Source organism: Theropithecus gelada, chromosome 14, assembly GCF_003255815.1.
Source record: "Theropithecus gelada isolate Dixy chromosome 14, Tgel_1.0, whole genome shotgun sequence".
Classification (NCBI taxonomy): domain Eukaryota; kingdom Metazoa; phylum Chordata; class Mammalia; order Primates; family Cercopithecidae; genus Theropithecus; species Theropithecus gelada.
In genome coordinates, this window is record NC_037682.1 from 86,016,964 (window position 1) to 86,038,098 (window position 21,135).

General features: G+C 36.5%; 1 protein-coding gene and 1 pseudogene across 1 annotated transcript in view; one reads left to right on the forward strand and one right to left on the reverse strand.

The window, feature by feature from the left end:
- HEPHL1 (hephaestin like 1) overlaps positions 1–21,135 on the forward strand; it is an 86,714-nt gene that overhangs the window by 29,866 nt on the left and 35,713 nt on the right. The window contains exons 3-6 of the mRNA XM_025357404.1: positions 13,040–13,252; positions 13,861–14,040; positions 16,971–17,225; positions 19,850–20,018. Coding sequence (XP_025213189.1) covers positions 13,040–13,252; positions 13,861–14,040; positions 16,971–17,225; positions 19,850–20,018 — 817 coding nt within the window. The remainder of the gene's footprint in view (positions 1–13,039; positions 13,253–13,860; positions 14,041–16,970; positions 17,226–19,849; positions 20,019–21,135) is intronic.
- On the reverse strand, positions 4,468–5,419 carry LOC112606670 (annotated as a pseudogene).

A 21,135-nucleotide genomic window follows, 5' to 3' on the forward strand; every position in this document is an offset into this window, starting at 1 on the left:
GGTTGCATGAGATATTTGATACAAGCATGCAATGCATAATAATAACATCACAGTACATGGAGTATCCATCACCTCAAGCATTTGTCCTTTGTGTTTCAGACAATCCAATTATACTCTCGTTATTCTAAAATGTACAATTAAATTATTTTTGACTATTGTCACCCTGTTGTGCTAGCAAATAATAGGTCTTATTAATTCTTTCTGTTTTTTTATATCCATTAACCATCCCCACTTCCTCCTACCTTTCCACTACCCTTCCTGGCCTCTGGTATCCATCCTTCTATTCTCTATTAGTTCAATTGTTCTAATTTTTAGTTCCCACAAATAAGTGAGAACATGTGAAGTTTGTCTTTCTGTGCCTAGCTTATTTCACTTAACATAATGACCTCCAGTTCCATCCACATTGTTGCAAATGACAGGATCTCATTTTTTCTTGTGACTGAATAGTACTCCATTGTGTATATGTACCACATCTTCTTTATCCATTCGTCTGCTGATAGACACAGTTGGCTTCCAAATCTTGGCTGCTGTGAATAGTGCTGCAATAAACATGGAAGTGCAGATATCTGATTTCCTTTTTGGGGGCTACATTAAAATGGGGTAAGTACCCATACCAGTGGGATTGCTGGATTGTATGATAGCTCTATTTTTAGTTGTTTGAGGAAATTTCAAACTGGTCTCCATAGTGGTTGTACTAATTTACATTCCCACCAACAATGTACAAGGATTCCCTTTTCTCCACATCCTCACTAGAATTTTTTATTGCCTGTCTTTCGAATAAAAGTCATTTTAACTGGGTTAGGAGAATATCTCATTGTAGTTTTGATTTACATTTCTCTGATGACCAATAATGTTGGGCACTTTTTCATACACCTGTTTACCATTTGTATGTCTTCTTTTGAGAAATAGCTATTCAGATCTTTTGCCCATTTTTAAACCTGGTAATTAGATTTTTTTCCTATAGAGTTCCTTATATATTCTGGCTATTAATCCCAGATAGATAGTTTGCAAATATTTTCTCCCATTTTATGGATTGTCTCTTCACTTTGTTGATTGTTTCCTTTGCTGTGTAGAAGCGTTTTAACGTAATGTGATCCCATTTGTCCACTTTTGCCTTGGTTGCCTGTGCTTATGGGGTATTACTCAAGAAATCTTTGCCAAGACTAATGTCCTGGAGAGCTTCCCCAATATTTTCTTGTTGTAGTTTTATAGTTTAAGGCCTTAAAGTTTTAATCCATTTTGATTTTATTCGATTTTTGTTTGTGATGAGAGATAGGAGTCTAGTTTTATTCTTCTGCATATGGATATCCAGTTTTCCCAGTACCATTTATTAAAGAGATTGTCTTTTCCCCAATGTATGTTCTTGGCACCTTTGTTAAAAATGAGTTCACTGTAGATGTATGGATTTATTTCCAGGTTCTCTATTCTGTTCCGTTTGTCTATGTGTCTGTTTTTATGCCAGTACCATGCCATTTGGGTTACTATAGCTCTGTAGTATAATTTGAAGTCAGGTAATGTGATTCCTCCAGTTTTGTCCTTTTTGCTTAGGATGGCTTTGGCTATTCTAGTTTTTTTGTGGTTCCATATAAATTTTAGGAATGTTTTTTCAATTTCTGTGTTGACTGTCCTTGGTATTTTGATAGGGATTGATTTGGACAGTATGAACATTTTAACAATATCGATTCTTCCAATCCATGAACATGAAATGTTTTTCCATTTTTTTGTCCTCTTCAATTTCTTTCATCAGTGTTTTATAGTTTTCATTATAGAGCTCCTTCACTGCCTTAGTTAATTTCTAGGTATTTAACTTTATTTGTAGCTACTGTAAATGGAATTACTTTCTTGATTTCTTTTTCAGATTATTCACTGTTGTCATATTGAAATGCTACTGATTTTGTATGTTGATTTTGTATCCTGTAACTTAACTAAATTTGTAAGTTATAGTAGTTTTTGGTGAAGTCTTTAGGTTTTTCCAAATATAAGATTATATCATCTTCAAATAAGGATAATTTGACTTTTTCCTGGCCAATCTGGATGTCCTTATTTCTTCCTCTTATCTGATTGCTCTAACTAGGACTGGAGGAAATTCTTTTCTATTCCTAGTTTGTTGAGAGTTTTTCACTAAGTAAGTACTGGATTTTGTTTAATACTTTTCTATATCTGTTGAGATGGTCATGTGGCTTTTCTATATCTATTGAGATATATTGATATATTATTACATTAACTAATTTTTGGATGTTAAGCCAACCTGGCAATCGTGAGATCAATCCCATTTGGCCATGGCATACAATGCTTTTTATATGCTGATGAATGTGATTTGCTAATATTTTGTTAAGAATTTTTGTGTCTAAGTCATGAGGGATATTGGTCTGTAGTTTTCTTGCGATGTCTGTATCTGATTTTGTTGTCAAGGCAATACTTGCCTCATAGAATGAATTGGAAAGTCTCCACTCTTCTATTTTCTGAAAGATTTTGTAAAGTATTGGCATGGATTTTTCTTAGTATTTGATAGAATTTTTATATAAAACCATCTAAACCTGAATTTACTTTCAGGGAGGATTTTTAGTTACTAATTCAATTTCTTGTTATACGTATATTCCAATTGTTTATTTTTATATTTTAGTCAGTTTTGGTAACTTGTGTCTTTCTAGAAATTTGTGTGTTTCATCTCAGTTGTCTAATATTTTGGCAGAAAGTTGCCTATATTTCCTTATGATACTTTTAAATTCTGTATGGTCAGTGATATCGCCTCTTTCATTCCTGACTTTGGCAATTAGTGTTCTCTTTCTCTCTTGGCCAGTCTAAATAAAGTTGTCTCAATTTTGTTGATCTTTTCTAAGTACCAACTTTTGGTTTCATCTATTTTTTTTTTCTGTTTTCTTTTTCATTGATTTCTGTTCCAATCTTTATTTCTTCTTTCTGCTTGCTTTGGATTTGTTTTTCTCTTCCTTTTCTAGTTTCTTAAGATGAAAGCTTAGGTTATTGATTTGAGAGGTTTTTAAATTTCTGAGATAGATGATTTAAAATCTAAATTTACTTTTTAAGCATGGTTTTACCTGTATCCCATACATTTTGATATTTTTGTCTTCATTTTAATTCAGTTCAAAATATTTTACAATTTCCCTTGTGATTTGTTCTTTGACCTATGGGTTACTTAGAAGTGTATCATTTTATTTCCAAATATTTAGATGATTTCAAAGATTTCTTTCTCTCAATATTTAGTTTAATTCCCTTGTGATTGAAAAATACGCTTTGTGTGATAGTAATCCTTTTCAATGTATTGAAATTTATTTTATGCCTAGTATATGGTCTACTCTGGAGAACCATCCATGTGCTCTGTAATGAAGGTATATTCTACAGTCATTGGGTACAATGTTCCAGAGACATCACTTAGGTATAATTGGTTCATAGTATTGTTCAAGTCTCCTATACCTTGCTGATTTTCTGGTTAGGTGTTCTATTAGTTATTGAGAGTTGAATATTGAAATCTTCAACAATTATTGTTGAGTTGTCTATTTGTCCTTTTTTTGGGGGGGGAAAGTCTGAGTGTCTCTTATTAACAGCAGTTTATACAGATCTGTTTTCAAAGTTCAGGCACAGAGCCCTGGAGAAGAGCAGTCTCTGAATAAGGACGCCAGGAACACAGGATGTACACATCTTCGGCAGGCATGTTTAGCCGCAGAAGGATTCAATACTTCAAATTGGAATTCCACTGGATATTTGAGAGGGACCAAAGTTGAGGGTAGAAAGAAGTCTTCAACAGGACTCAGATCTCAGTCTAGGGCTCCACTTGCACTGTCTAAGTCCATCCAAGTATTAGGACCCTGAGGGGCAAGAATCAGGCCAATCCATTTCAACAGAAGCAGATTCTTCAATCTGCACTCAGTTAGTTCACACTTGTTTCCACTGGTCCCACAGTTAAAGAGAATTGGCCTTATAGTAAGAGACAGACCACTTTCTCTCTGACCCTCTCCAGCACCTCTCTTCAGCTGCATCTGTGCAGGAACTGCTGGGAAAATTGAGGCCTGCCTTTTCAATTCAGCATGTGCCTTTACCCTCAAATATTCAATCAATGACAGGATGGAGGCTACCTGTGAACTCAGGCTGACAACTGTTCTCCCCAGTCCATCACACACATTGCCCTACCTTAGTTCTGCCAATTGCAGTACCTAGGCTGGAGCTACAGTAGACCTCAAATTGGGACCTAAAGCCAGTCTGCCTAGGCACTCGGGAATTTTTCGTAGCAGGTGTGGATAAAAAAGTAAATGAATGTGATAATGTGAGAAGAGTGAAAGAGCTTCATTTGATAATTAGACATCTGAAGTGATTTTACTTTTATTTTATTCACTTTAAGCCAATCATGAAATTTCACAGTGATTTCTCAGGTAGGAGCAGAAGGAAGACAGTGTTAAGAATCACTGGGGCTGTGGCCCAGTTGGCCTGAGGAGGTACAGGCAGGGTGGGTCCTCACTGGGGCAGCTGGAGGGGCACAGACTGCCCTGCTAGAAGGTAGATGATGTTATGAGAGCGTGAGAACTGGTATGCAATGTCATCTGCAGCTTCCGGCTTGTGCAGCTCAATCTGGCCATCACCTGTGGTGGCCAGTGAGTTGGCACTCAGCTCAGCTGCCTTGGAGACTCCCTTGGCAGAGATGATGACCACCTTTTTTTGCTGCTCAGACTTTTCCACCATGAATTTGGCCCTCTCTGATTCCTGCTGAGCCACCAGTTTCACTCCTACCACTTCTGTGAACTCCTTCCCAAAGGTCAGATGTGTTAAGGATACATCATCCAAGATGAACCCAAAGGTGGTTGCTTAGTCTGTAAGGTCGTTGCTGACCTGCCTTGGAGAACAGTTCTCTCTGGGTGATCAGTTCTCCAGCATCAAAGTAAGCCATCAGTAACATGAGGATCTTTTCACATAATCCAGGATGAGCTTAAAGGTGGCTGCTTGCTCCATAAGGTCGTTGTTAACCTGCCTGGAGACTAGCTCTCTCTGGGTGATCAGTTCTCCAGTATCAAAGTAAGTAATCAGTAACATGAGGATCTCTTAGTGTTGTACAGCAGCACACGCTCATCATAGTCCTCTCCAATGCTGGTGAAGATGTGAGGAAGGTGGCTAGTGACAGGCTGGAAGACAATGTGCACTGTAATCTTGACGTTCTGTAAATCTTCACTACCAGTGATGACTGGTGTGTTATGTGAGCAAGAGTAGCAGTCAACGATAATTGGTTTCTGTACCAATAGGATGAGAAAGTGAGTTCCTTTCCCTACTGCAATGTCCTGTACTCCATGGAATCTGCCAAAGATTTAGCTCTGTGCTCAGTATCCACATAATATAAGGCAGAGCTCACCATGCCTCCTGTAACAGCTAAGGCCAGGCTAAACTTGCCAAAGGACTCTAATACTTTGGCAGCCATGTTTCCTTCTGCTGGACTCTTTTATAGCCAGCTTCTATTCCCTGTTCTTTAAATTAAGTCAGTTTTTCCTTCATGTATTTTGATGCATTTTTGTTAGATATGAATACATTTATAACAGTTACATTTTCCTGATATATTGACCCTTTTATTGCAACAAAATATCTTTGTCTCTAATAATATTTCTTGTCTTAAAATCTATTTTGTCTGTTATTGATATAGCCTCTTACTTTTGCTATTTCAATTATTTTACTTTCAACCTATTTGTGTCTTTGAATGTAAGACACAATACAAACAGCATATAGTTGAATCTTGCTTTTTTTCCCCCAGTGTGACAATCTCTGCATTTTGATTATGGTGTTAGACCTTTCACACTTAATGTAATTATTTATTAGTTTGATTTATATTTGTCATTTTGCTAATTATTTTCTATATGTCTTATGTCTTTTTTGTTCCTCTGGTCCTCTTTTACTGCCTTCTTTTGTGTTGAACAAATATTTCTTAGAATAGTATTTTAATTTCTGTTTATTTTTTAGCCTATATATCATTGAGTCATTTTCTTATTGGTTTGCCTTGGGATTGTAATATGCACCCTAGTTTATCACTTTTACCAACTAAATTCTGGCAAAATATAGAAGCTTTGCTCCATAAAGTTCCATTCTCTCCCCCTCTTTTGTGCTATTATTGATATCTATCTATCTATCTATCTATCTATCTATCTATCTATCTATCTATCTATCTATCTATCTATCTATCTATCTATCTATAATGCCCTTCTCTAAATAAACCCAGCAATACATTGTTATATACTTGGTGCTTTATATTACTTTATGACTTTTAAAAAATAAAGAAAATAAAGGAAAATATATTTATAGAACCTCTTATATGAAGTCATATATTTCCCATTTCTGGTGCTTTTCATTTCTTCCTGTGATTTCAAGTTACTCTTTGGTGACATTTCCATTTATTATGAAGGTTGATCGTCCTTTAGTATTCCTTGTAAGGCAGTTCTGTTAGTAACAAACTCATTCAGTCTTCATTTATCTAGAATGTCTTGCCTTTAGTTTTGAGGGATAGTTTTGCTGGATATAGCATTCTTGGCTAACATTTCCTCTCTGGCACTTTGGGTATATCATCTCATTGTCTTCTGGTTTCGAATATTCAGTTGAGAAGTCAACCATTAATCATGCTGATGCTCCCTTGTATGTGATGGGTCATTTTTCTCTATCTGGTTTCAATATTACCTTTTTGGCTTCCTTTACACTTTTCACAGTTTAACAATGATGTATCTATTTGTGGACCTCTTTGTATTTATCAAATTTTGGCTCATAGGCTTCTTTGATGTGTAGGTTAATGTTTTTCATCACATTTGGGAAATTTTTGGCCATTATTTCTTCGAATATTTATCCTATACTTTTTTTTGGTTGTTTTCCCCTCTTTCTGAAGACAACTGTTATACACATGCTAGTAAATACATTGTCCCACTGGTCTCTGAGGTTCTATCCATTTTCTTCTATTTCCCCCCCTCTCTTTTTCAGACAGGATAATTTCTATTGATCTATCTTCAAGGTCACTGATACTTTCTTTTGCCTTCTTGAATCTATTGTTGAGCTCCTCTAGTGAGTATTTTATTTAATGTATTGTGCTTTTCAATGCCAAAATTCCAATTTGATTCTTTTTACTATTTCTATTTGCTTATTAAGATTCTCTATTTGTTGAGTCGTTTGTCCCACTTTTCTTTAAACCTTTACACATAATTCCTTTTAGTTGTTTGAATGTATTATTATAGCTGCTTTGAAGTCTTTCTCTGCTAAATTCAACTTCTAAGGACATAAAGAGAGATAGTTTCCACTGGCTGCCTTTTTTCCTCTGACTATTAATCACACTTGCCTGTTTCTTTGTGTTTCTCATATTTTTGTTGTTCTTGAAAACTGGATTTTTTTAAAGAATGTAATGTAGCAACTCTGGATTTTCATTCCTTTATCAACTCTAGGTTATTTGTTGTTGTTTGCTTGCTTCTTTGTTTAGTAAACTGTGGGCTAAATCTGTGGATTATCTTTCCCATGGTGTGTGGCCACTGAGATTTCTGCTTTTTTTATTATTTATTTTTATTTTTAAGTCTGGCTTCTGAGAGGTCATTCCTATGTCTGCTTAGCTCACTGGTCAGCAAATGATTGGAAGCAGTTGTGCCTAAGCATCTTGAGCCAATAAATCTTATGTTCTCTGCTAGTGGATCTGTGAGTGGTTAGAAAAACAATGCTGTAGAATCCTACTCTTCTTAGCTGCTGTTCAGCAGTTTCAAGCATAAACATTGCTAAATGTTTTTATTCAATTTCTAGATACCAGAATGGTTTGTTATTTTTTAAATCAATTTTGTCTAACATTATAGTTGCTTTTTTGGGAAGAGAATGTGCTGACTTCTTTGCTCTCCTTTAATGAGGTTTTATCTTTGCCATAGCTATAAGCTTGAAAGTCTTAAAGTCTCTGCTTAATTCAGCTTAGTGTTTGCTGTGAGCCAGACACAATGCTGGGTTGTGAAGAAGAGTAAATATACAGCTGTTGCTTCCAAGATATCATCCAAGGGAGGGGTAGAGAATGGAACTTAGAAGTGGGTTGAGTGGGTGGGGTTAACATTAATTGAGAAGCTATTTTATGCTAATGCCTGTGCCAGAGGTCTTATACACATTCCTTCATTTAATGATAAAATGAACTAGTGCTTTCTTGACCTACATCTGAAATATGCTTAAGTATTAGGAATTATTTAAAAATAAATTTTTTTGGTTTTTAAATTTTATTTTTTATTTTATTTGTTTTATTTTTATAGAGATGGGGTCTCGCTATGTTGCCTAGACTAGTCTCAAACTCCTGGCCTCAGGCAATCCTCACACCTTGGCATCTCAAAGTACTCATATTACAAGTGTGAGTCACTGCACCTGGACTGGTTTTTGCTTTAATATAAAAAAGTATAAAGCAGGGGAAAATTGCACACAATCTGATTCTTTACATACTCACTAAAATTAGTTCAAAATAGAAAATTAAAGAGAAAGTACCCTATGAATATGGTTAGAAGTTCTTAAGAGTAACGAGGTATAAGAAAAAAAGTTAAAGCCCTGCTCACTTGTCTTTCACTCCAAAGGCAATAATCTTAAACAATTTCTATAAATTTTTCACAGACTTTTTTTCTATACATATATTAGCATGTATGTATGTGTATATTCTTGCTCATTTATATAAAAGGGGTTATGCTAGAACACTTTCTGTTTTTCACTTTTTACTTTGTCTTGGAGATTTTCTCATATTAGTACATATAGTGAGACTTCCATTTAACAATTGTGCAGTATCCCATCATATGAACGTATCAGTTCAGTATTGATAATTTAGGTTGCTTCCAGTTCATGTAATTTGAAAAACATTTTCAAGTATGTTTCTCAATACATTATTACAAATAAAATTGCTGGTTGTACATACTTTCTTTGAATAGGAATTGGCAAGCTCTCTTCTGAAAAATTGCATATTTTACTCTTCTTCCGTTTGTTTATGAATGAGCTTAATTCTCCCACGACCCCATCAATCCTCCAAATTCTCAAACCTGACGGGTAAAAAAATTGTGTGAATTTTAAAAGCTCACACAGCCTAGAACATATATAAGCAAATAAATAGTGTTTTATACTTTCATATTGTTAATGTCACCATTGGTCAAAATCCTTAATAAATTCTTTTGAAAATGACTTTAAGAACAACTTAATAAGCTACCTATCTCCAAATCACTTCTTCCTTTATATTTATACTTTATTTTTGATTTCCAATGATATTCTTCAACTTCAGTAGTGGCACAAAGGCTCTGTTTGGGGATTCTCTCTCCTCATTTCAATAATAGCCTTCAATAACTCCTAATAATAATAAAAACAAGACCCACTAAGTAAATTGTGAACATAAGAATTTCTAGAATAATTGTTATTTATATTGATTTGTATCATGTAATCAATTCAAAATAAGTGATCTCAATAGAAACTTCAAGACAAGTCCATTCTCACTCAACTCCTGACCCTCCGTATATAAATCTCTCCATATAGAAAAGAATCTTCCAAGACATGCATCTTATTCATAGAGCTTTGGACAAAGGCAGTGTAAGGTAATGCCACTCAGTCATATTTTATTTTATATATATATATGTGTGTGTGTATATATATATATATTTTTGCACTGGAGTAGGTCTTAAAGATACAACCATGAGCAAAAAGAAGTCTGGTATTTGCTTTAATGCAGCTTACAGTCTAACATGAGATAGAGACATTAATTAAGCAATCATACACACACACATGATATTTATACGTGTGTGTATATGTATACACATATACATACTATATATGTGTTTTATATCTATATAGTGTGTGCATATATACACATATATACATATGCACATGTATAATTAAAAACCTACATAAATGCTATAAATAAATAAAATAGCTTACTAAAAGGCTACTATATATCAGGCACTGTGATAAGCACTTTATAGATATTATATCCTACAAGTCTCAACAACTTTGATCCTTTCCTTACTCCTTATACGAAAATTAATTCAAGATGGATTAGAGACTTAAATGTTAGACATAAAACCATAAAAACCCTAGAAGAAAACCTAGGTAATACCATTCAGGACATAGGCATGGGCAAGGACTTCATGTCTAAAACACCAAAAGCAACGGCAACAAAAGCCAGAATTGACAAATGGGATCTAATTAAACTAAAGAGCTTCTGCACAGCAAAAGAAACTACTATCAGAGTGAACAGGCAACCTACAGAATGGGAGAAAATTTTTGCAATTTACTCATCTGACAAAGGGCTAATATCCAGAACCTACAAAGAACTCAAATGAATTTATGAGAAAAAAACAAACAACCCCACCAAAAAGTGGGCAAAGGATATGAACACACATTTCTCAAAAGAAGACATGCATACAGCCAACAGACACATGAAAAAATGCTCGTCATCACTGGCCATCAGAGAAATGCAAATCAAAACCACAATGAGATACCATCTCACACCAGTTAGAATGGCAATCATTAAAAAGTCAGGAAACAACAGGTGCTGGAGAGGATGTGGAGAAATAGGAACACTTTTACACTGTTGGTGGAATTGTAAACTGGTTCAACCATTGTGGAAAACAGTATGGCGATTCCTCAAGGATCTAGAACTAGAAATACCATATGACCCAGCCATCCCATTACTGGGTGTATACCCAAAGGATTATAAATCATGCTGCTATAAAGACACATGCACAGGTATGTTTATTGCAGCACTATTCACAATAGCAAAGACTTGGAATCAACCCAAATGTCCATCAGTGACAGACTGGATTAAGAAAATGTGGCACATATACACCATGGAATACTGTGCAGCCATAAAAAAGGATGAGTTTGTGTCCTTTGTAGGGACATGGATGAAGCTGGAAACCATCATTCTCAGCAAACTATTGCAAGAACAGAAAACCAAACACCACATGTTCTCACTAATAGGTGGGAATTGATCAATGAGATCACTTGGACTCTGGAACGGGAACATCACACACCGAGGCCTATTATGGGGAGGGGGGAGGGGGGACGGATGGCATTGGGAGTTATACCTGATGTAAATGACAAGTTGATGGGTGCTGAAAAGTTGATGGGTGCAGCATACCAACATGGCACAAGTATACATATGTAACAAACCTGCATGTTGTGCACATGTACCCTAGAACTTAAAGTATAATAATAAAAAAAAAAGAGGTAGGAATTTATGATTATCACCACCTAACAGATAAGAAGCTAAGAGTCGCAGAAGAGAACGAAATTGCCCAAGCTGCGTATCTAACAAGTGATGGAGGTAGGATTCCTTTCCAGGCAGTCTAATTTCAGTGCCTGTGAGCTTAACCACTGGCTCTACTGCCCTTCTCTCGGTGTGAATGCATTTTAGAAAACTGACCCAGTCCAGGGAGTTCAGGATTGCCTGAGCCAGACCATGCTGGACCTTCTAATCTACATTAAACACATTTGACCTTCATCCCAACACTGATGGGAAGCCATGAAATGATTTTAAACAGGGAACAATAGAATTATATTTAAGATTTGAAAAGATCACTCTTGTGGTAGCTTGGAAAATGGATTAGAAAGGCAAGAGGAAGGGAAGCCAACTAGGAGGTTACTACAAAGTCCAGGTGAGAGACGATGGTAGTTCAGGCTATGGATGTGATGATGGAGACCAATATAAATAAATGGATGAATTTGAGAAGAAGCAGATAGGACCCTGTGGTATTTTGGAAATGGAAAGAGAGGAGGAGGAAGAAAAATGCTTCCTTTGTTTCTGGCTTGTGGCTGAATATTGGTAGTGCCTTTTACTGGGAGTAGTGGCAGTAGCTGAGGACCAAGCTTGGGAGAGGAGAGCTAATACTCCCTGGGAAAGGTTGCATTTGCAATCTTCTTGAAGTTTACAAGTAGGGATGTCAAACAGACAGTTGAATATCAGTGTAAAGTACAGAGGTGAGGTCCTGGCTGGAGATAAACGTGGAGGTCACTGGTGCGTGGCTGATTGGTGGCACTGTGGCGATGAGCACTGTCGGCTGGGGAGAAAGCACAAGGCATGGAAGGAAGAAGCCAGCATTATACTTTGAGGATTTCTGACAAAAAAATGGCAGATACAAGAGAGTGAACTGGAAAAGTGGACTGAAAAAGAGTGGTCAAAGCATATGGTGTGATGCCACATGAGTCAAGGAGGGAGGGAGCTGACAATAGTATCAAATGCTGCTGAGATAACACAATTTTTTAAAATGTCATTTGGATTTAATGGATGAGGGGCAGCTCTCTGGAGTTCTTTTCCTATGTCCTGTTCCTCTATCACATTAGATAAGTATCAAGTTAGAAAGCAGCAAACTACATTAATTTAACTTTGAGTACAAATAGTTTTGTCAACATACTATTCAGTATTATATTCTCACCCCGTATTGAGAGAAAATGTAAGAAATTGTTTTAAAAAGAATGTTTTTGCATCTTTTGGAAACCATTCTTGAAAACTGAAGACATAATTCATTACATTACTGAATAATTTATATATAATAACTTTCTTGAAAATACTCTCTCAGAATCTAGTACTAGTAAAAAGTTCCTTTCTCTTAAGTAACTAGTAACTTTCCCTTTACTGGACAATGAAACAGTATAAGCTAATTATATTCACCTAATATATATTAACTCTATATTTAACAATATAACCTAAATATAATCAGGAAATTCAAAGCTTCAGTTGATATGAAAGGGCTCTAACTAATTATGTAGCATATGGGTTTAATTTGTAAAGTGGCTCATCAGAAAGAGTCCTTATTATGGACATTTATTAAGTTCCTAGTTCTGTTCAAAACACTCTGTATACATTGCCTCATTTAGTTATTACATTCCTGTAGGATAGATATCAACATTTCAGTTTTACTGATAGAGAACAGAGACATTGAGAATTTAAGTAACTTGCCTCAAGTCCCATAGCAAATGAATTTTAATTCAGTTATGTTTGATTCCAAAGCTCTGGCCCTCTCTACTATAGCATGTGATCTCTGTGTTTTAACTATGTTTTATCTTTTTTTTTTTTTTTTTTTGGAAGGAGCCCTATACCCAGATGGAACATCTGGAAGGAACAAAAATGATGACATGGTTCCTCCTGGGAAAAACTACACCTACGTCTGGCCGGTGAGAGAAGAATATGCACCTGCTCCAGCCGATGCCAACTGCCTGACCTGGGTGTACCATTCGCACATCGACGCCCCTAAGGACATCTGCTCTGGGCTAATTGGTCCCCTGCTGGTCTGCAAGGAAGGTAAAGAACTTTGTTTCCAGGTAACTAGGGAGTTGAAGTGTGAATAAGATTCAGGTCTTATTTTGCCTACTCCTTTGCTCCACACAGAATGTGCCTCTTCTTCCAGATTTCTTTAGAAATTCTAACATGGAAGATTAATCTGACACCATAGCAGGGGGCAGCAATTCAGATTTTTTGTCTAAGCATCATCACAGCATTCTTAGACTTTATAGTTATTTTTTTAAATGATATTTCATAACACAATGTATAGAAAAGTGAGAAATTTAGTCAAATGACCAGGGATGCCTTTTGCTTCATTATTTCACCTAAATAATCATTTGCTATTTTATACCTTATTATTCGACTTAGCATGTCCATACTTGGTCAATAAAATGAACTCCCTTTAGAGATAACCAGGCTTCCAAGTATGCGATTATGAAGATTTCTCTTTTATGACTTTTCTATGGCTCTGTCATTTCCATTGAAGTCTTTTGCTGATTTTATATTGTGGGTTATCCTTGTAGGTATAGGTCTTCACCAAACTTCACACTTACCTGACACTATTGGAAGGAAGCAAAGCTCATCTTGATTTAGTTCTTTCTCTCTACTCTTTTGAATGTGCCTGATAGGTATCCTGAATAGATATTCAGGGACACGGAATGACGTGGATCGAGAGTTTGTTATAATGTTTACTCTTGTGGATGAGAATCAAAGCTGGTACCTCGATGAAAATATCAAACATTTCTGCACGGACCCTGATTCAGTTAACAAGAAAGATGCTGTTTTCCAGAGGAGTAACAAAATGCATGGTGAGTACTTCCCATGTTCCCATACATATACCAGGCCTTTTATACTATAAGGTACCACAAGGGATACAAAATACACAGAAATGTTGATCTGAGTTTGGCAAGATTTATAACTCAGTGATGACTATGGTTAGACAGTGATACAATACATGACACATGTTTGAACCTGAAACAATCTGAGGGGGACAAAGCAGTGGATACATGCTAAATTGGGCATGCAGTGTGGACAAAGCCACAGAGCTTTGGAAAAATGGAAGGATCAATGTTATATTGTAATTGGAAAAGAATCGGTGCCTGAGATGAGCCCAGAGCATGGGTGGGCTTAGACTGACTGGAAGGAGAAAGGAGAATGAAATCATCATCCTATAATAACCTTCTGTTTTGCAACATTTTGCTTTATCCAGTAACCATTTTCTGAGTCACTGCTAAATTTTAAGAACTGAGTTATACATGGGGTTTACATAAGCACTTATGAATTCATTACATTTTCCAGGCATTCTTTACATCAACAAAATTTATTGAGCATGTACTATACATCAGACTCTGTATTTGTTCAAAATAGTGAACTTCTATAGTTACTTCATTAGTTGACACAGGGCACTTACTCATGCCTGTTTTGCAAAGCAGTAGCTTAATGTAGCATTTTAGGATTTTCTTAGGGAGTTCTAGTGAACATAAAGGAAATAGTCAGCCTACATATCCCATCTTATTTACTGACGTATCTTCTCCTTCTATTGCTTGTCTCTCTCTCAGAATTGTTCTAACCAAGTTATCCTCAATATAGTCATAAAATCATAAGAGAAATAGAAGGAGCTGACGATCATCTGACATCTCCATTTTACAGAAGAGAAACTGAGGTCAAGAGACTATCAATGACTTGTTTAAGGTCAAAGTGATAATTAGTGCCTGACAGTTTCCTGAGAGAAGTCCCATAGCAAATAAATATAAATTTGGCCATGTTTTATTCCAAAGCACATCAAGGCATGATTGTCAGTATGTTGACTATTTCCATTGTATTGCACGCCTTCTCTTTTACTTCTAGTGGTATTTTGGCAACCTTGTGTGTAGTGATTCTTGGAAAATATTTTAGGAGGAAAGGAAGTAAGGGAGAGAAAGAAAGGGGAAGGCAGGGAGGCAGAGAAAACAATGAAGGATGGAGTCAATGAAGATGTAAATTCAAATCATTGCTGTGACCAGTTGTAATTCATAACCTTTACAAAATGGGAGTGATGATCTCAAATATTACAGAAAACTACTAATTGTGATTATTTAAGACTCACCTGCCCAAATAATTCCTGTTACTCTGTATTTATTCTTTTGAAGTGAAAATGTCCAACAAAATGAAATGAATTACATAAGCAAACACAGATTACATGTATCATAAAAAGAAGCCTGTCCAGGCACAATGGCTCATGCCTATAATCCCAGCACTTTGAGAAGCACGTATGGGAGGATTGCTTGAGGCCAGAAGTTCAAAACCAGCCTGGACAACATAGGGAGATCCGTTCTCTACAAAAAATTCATAGTGGCACATGCCTGTGGTCCCAGCTACTTGTGATGCTGAGGTCAGAGGATTGCATTAGCCCGGGAGTTTGAGGCTGCAGTGAACTAAGTGCCACTGCACCCCAGCCTGGGTGACAGAGCAAGATCCTGTCTCAAAAAACAAAAACAAAAAACCCTAGTCTGTATGCTGAAGTAGATGTGTGTTTGCAAACAATCCTTCAAGACTGGAAAAGGGCCAGGTATGGTGGCTCATGCCTGTAATCCCAGCACTTTGGGAGGCCGAGGTGGATGGATCACGTGAGGCTAGGAGTTTGAGACCAGCCTAGCCAACATGGCAAAACCTCTCTCTACTGAAAATACAAAAATTAGCTGGGCGTGGTGGTGGACACCTGTAATCTCAGCTACTGGGGAGGCAGAGGCAGGAGAATCTTTTGAACCCAGGAGGCAGAGATTGTAGTGAGCCGAGGTTGTGCCACTGTACCTCAGCCTGGGTGTGACACAGCGAGACTCCATCTCAAAAGAAAAAAAAAGAGAGAGAGAGACTGGAAAAGGAGACCTAATCAAGTAAAGAAAAAAATTTTATTAAAAAAAATCTAGCCTATGGAAGATAATTAATATGTACAAGATTTATTGATCAATTTATTTAAATTTACTAAAATAATTTAGAATTAATTTCAGCAACAATTGCCTTTTATCTCAGTTTGAACTTAAGAAGGGATGTTGCGACTTTTTAAAGCCCTGAATCCAGTTCTTTTCTGAACTTGGTCAAGTCCCAGCTGCCATTTAGATGGTTTTAAAGTTTTTGGTCCTGGACTTACGCCATAAACTTAATAAGATTCTGCCCCAGCAACATGTAGTAAAAACTGTTTTTCTCTTGGCTTTTTAAAGTAAACAAACAAAACAGTTCTCATAAATCCCTTTTAATCAGTTCCTTTTCTTTCCATCTCACTACATGCTTTTGACACTTCAGTAAGTAGATACTATGTGCCAGTTTTTCTGCTAGGTCCTGATAACTGTTAAGATGAACAAAACAGGGTTTCTAGTTCCAAGGAGCACAAAATCTGGTGGAGACAGCAGATATGCCAGTGAAGGATTAGGACAGAAGGTGACTGAGCCTCCTGTAAATATGAGCAGCACTCTGTTTTCTCCTGACCTCATTATTGCGTTCTCACAGCAGCTCCGAGGCTGTTTTCAGTGTGTGCTGATCTTCGCTTTCATTGAGTGTTTTTTCTGGAAAAAGGCCAATACAAACATTTCTTTTTTCTTTTGTACAATATATATTTCTAAGAGCCAGGTTTTTCTTCACCAAAACCTTACAACCAATGGTCTGCACTGGTTTTCCAGCCATACTCAAGTACGTATTATCAACATTTCTGGTCCTGGTCGCCTCTGCAGGGGAGTCTCTTCCACTAGTGTGTTTCTATTTCCAGCCCTCAATGGATACCTCTTCGGAAACTTCCCTGAGCCTGATATGTGTGTTGGTGAATCTGTGTCCTGGCACCTATTTGGAATGGGGAATGAGATAGACATCCATTCCATCTATTTCTATGGTAACACCTTCATCAGCAGAGGGCATCGGACTGATGTCATCAACCTGTTCCCAGCTACCTTCCTTACAACAGAAATGATAGCCGAGAATCCTGGGAAGTGGATGATAACCTGCCAGGTCAGCGACCACCTACAAGGTAAAAAGGACAAAGACCAGTCGATATGTTTAGAATGGTACAATAAAACCACACAGTCACCAGTGCTCATCCAATGCCTACTGTTAGATAGAGTCTTGTATGTATTATATTTAATTAGGTAATAAATATACAGGAAAATATAATGCTCATCTCTTTGATATTCTATCAACAGATATTTATTGACCACTTCTGTATGAAAAAGGTGGAGAAGTGATTAAAAATTGATGAGACCTTCAAGGAACCTATAATCTAGTAGTTAGACATAGTTAGACATTCACAAAATGAATAACATTTAAGGCAGAATGAGACAAATGTTCTTTGGGGGTTGTAGTCACTACTCTGGAGCAATCACAGGGGCTTCCTGAGGAGCCAGCTCCTAATATGAGCCTTGAAATATGAGTAGGAACTGAATAGATAAAGAAGGAAAGACTTTCCAGATAGAGGAAGCAAAATGAACTGGGAAAAACACATGTTCTCTTTGAGCAACTGTAAGTAGAGTAATAAAGTTTTAGCACTGGAAAGGACTTTCTGGATAATAAGGACCAACTGCCCCTTCAATTATTTAATTTCCTTTTGAACATCTCTTGTGAGTAGTTATAGCAGCTCACCTCATCTCTGGACTGCTCTATTGGAATGTTCTTCCTCAAATTGAGACAAAATCCGTTGACCTGTAGCTTCCTTCATGGCCTATCACAGGTGCATGACAAACATTTGTTGGCTTAAGTGCCTGTTGAATGACCTGGTCCTGGTTTCTTGGCACACTATACACTATGTCCTTTCTGAGCTGGACCATAATGTTCCTTACAGAGAAGTGATGACAGAAGAGCCTGGGGAGGCTCATCAGGCCCCTTAGCAAAGCTAAAGAGGTGGGGCTGTGTGATCCTTAGCTCTTTAGGCACACCAGTGACATAATCAGTGCAGTTATTTAGGAAGATAAATGTATGCATGCAAGAAGGACTTGATAGAGGAATTCTGGTCACTGGATGCTAGTTAAGAAGCATTTGACAGCATTAGAGTTCTAACATCAAAAGGGTCTGCCCTCAGATGGTGAAATCAAGACGAAAAAAATATGTTAATGGAATAGACATAGAAGAAACAATGTCTGATTAAATTTGGATACTAACTTCACCTAGTCACTAATAGGTGCAAAGATCCAGCTGCTCAGGGCTGCTTTGATAACACATTCTTGTTCCTGTCCACCTTCCGCAGTGAATCATAGCATTAGTCAACTGCAGTATCCCAATTACATTCAACTGAAAAATTAATCAGTTAATATGTACTAGATGCTCTTCTGGAAAAACAAAGATTAACAAGACAAGGTTTGTATTCTCAAAGAGTCTCATGCTGTTAAATCTGGGGAGACACTGTAGATTTAAAATCAAGGTATTAGCAGCCATTTGAGACTAGTAAGATTGCTAAATTAGCCCAATAGTTGTGGACATAAGCTGGTATTTATACTTTCACTGAAATACAATATTTCTAAATTGTCCGTGCATTCAGAAAAAAGTTATTCTAAAAAATTAGAAAATATATATAACTGGAGGTTTTTTAACAAATAGAGACAGAGTCTTGCTATGTTGCCCAGGCTGGTCTCGAACTCCTGGGCCCAAGCAATCCTCCTACCTTAGCCTTTCAAAGTGCTGGGATTATAGGCATGAGCCACTGGATCTGGCCCCTATACATTGATTTTAAAATCAGTAGTCCCATAATAGATATATTTTACATTCACATTTTGGTGAATATCTTCCCTATTTTCTATTTCTTAATATGCAAATATGTATGTATTTTATAAAATGAAATCAGTCTATTGATGCCTCACTGTAGCTAACTTTTCTCGTTTACAAATATATCAGAAACACATTTTCATGTCGATGAATATAGAGCTTGGGTCATCATTGTTAATACTTTCAGTGTCCATTATAAGGAGATTACAACTTACTTAATCAACACTCCATTGCTTAACGCTTATGTTTCCCACCAATTTTTTTGCTATTATAAACAGTACTGATGACTATTATTTATAGATGTTTGCACTTTCGTCTGAACATTTCCTTAGAAAAACTCCTAGATTTAGAATTCCTGGGTCAAAGAGTTTGATTTTTTTTTAAAAAGCTATGGACATACATTGCCACATTCTCTTTTGGAAATTGTTATTCTTCTACCCGAAGTGTACGAGTATGGCTCTTTCCCAGTCATCTACCAACCTGAGAATTATTAGTCTTTCTAATCTTTACTAATCTAATCAATGAACATAGTATCATTTGAATACTGTCAAGGTGTGAGTACTATTTGAGAATTATTAAGGTTGAACTTTTTTTTTTCCTTTGTTTATTGGCCAATGTTACTCCTTTTGTGAATAAACATTTCTGTTCCTTGCTCATTTTCTACTGGAGATTTACTTGTTTTCATCTTCATTTGTAAAAGTGATTTACATATTAATCTTTTGTCATATGTGTCACAAATATCCCTCCTGTTGCCATTTATCCTTTTTAAAAAAACTTTCTTTATGGTCTAATTTTCTGTACAAGTCTAAATGTTCAATAGTCAAATCTATCAGTGTTTTCCTCTATGATTCCTTTTGTGAGCATTTTTGCCTCAGCTCGTGGTTTTCCTCCATTCCGCAGCTGGTATGCTGGGGCAATACAATGTTGCTAACTGCAAAAGTGATATTTTCTACCCGGAGATGAAGGGTCAACAGAGGCGCTACTTTATAGCAGCTGAAAAAATTCTTTGGGATTATGCTCCTCAAGGCTATAACAAATTCAGTGGTCTTCCTCTAAATGCCTCTGGCAGGTAAGCACTCTTTGCTGGTGTTTCTAAGCCTCTGGTCAGAGAAGCATGTGTTGGGCTTTCTTTGTGATCTCATTTGTATTCCAATTGCTGCTCTGATGAGCTCATACTGCATGGATGGCATAGTGCTGCAAAAGCACGGCTGAGAACTGGTAGAATATTTCTTGTTTTGTGACTTACTGGCTAAATCAAAACACTAGATCATTCATTCATTGATCAGAATTTCTTGAGTAGGTACTATGTGCAAACTCCAGTGCAAAGTGCTGTTAGAAATCCTTTGACTCCTGAGTTGAATGAATCATGTTCTCTCTGTGCTCCCATAGAATATACTATTTAAAAAATTGAATCTAGCAATTTATTAGATGGATCTGGACTCCTGTGACTTGTTACTATATAACCATATGCAAAGATGTCTGTGAAGATATTAGAAAATGTACAGTATGATATTAAGAATCCTTTTTTATATTTAAGGGAATGTTTTAAAAATTCTCTTTGTGATCAGTAAAACATCATTTGCTTCCTTAATTGTACATTTTATTCATTCATTCATTTATTCATCCATACATTCACTAATTATTCCACTAAACTGATGCACTTGAACCCTGCCTAAAGAATTTGTGTGAACCATATGTGAAAGACTCTGATATCAACATTCTCTATTGACTAGTATTTCTCCATAAACAGAATATTGAGAATTAGCATTCAAAATTGTCTTAGGGGCCTTGTAGAATTCTGAAGTGCCTTCTGAAATACGAAAGATTAAACTATATTCAATCAATATTTAATGTGATATATGAAAGCACAACGTGCAAGATGACATGAGGGATACAAGGATATCTAAAGCAATAAAAAGCAGAAGGAGAAGTTGGGTTCACAGGAGTAGAGAAGTAACTGCAAGTTACAAATAAGAATGAGGTGAGTTGTCCTGGTAGTGACTTATCTGGGTGTTCAGAGAGAGCTAAGCTAGTCATAGAGGAAGTGAGACTTAAGCAAGATCTTGAGGAGTGATAGAATTTATCTAACTGAATAGGGAAGAAGGGAATTTTAGATGCAGGGATTGATGCAAAACACCTATGGCATGGGGGGAATGAACAGATGAGACTGCAGTAACAATTTGCAT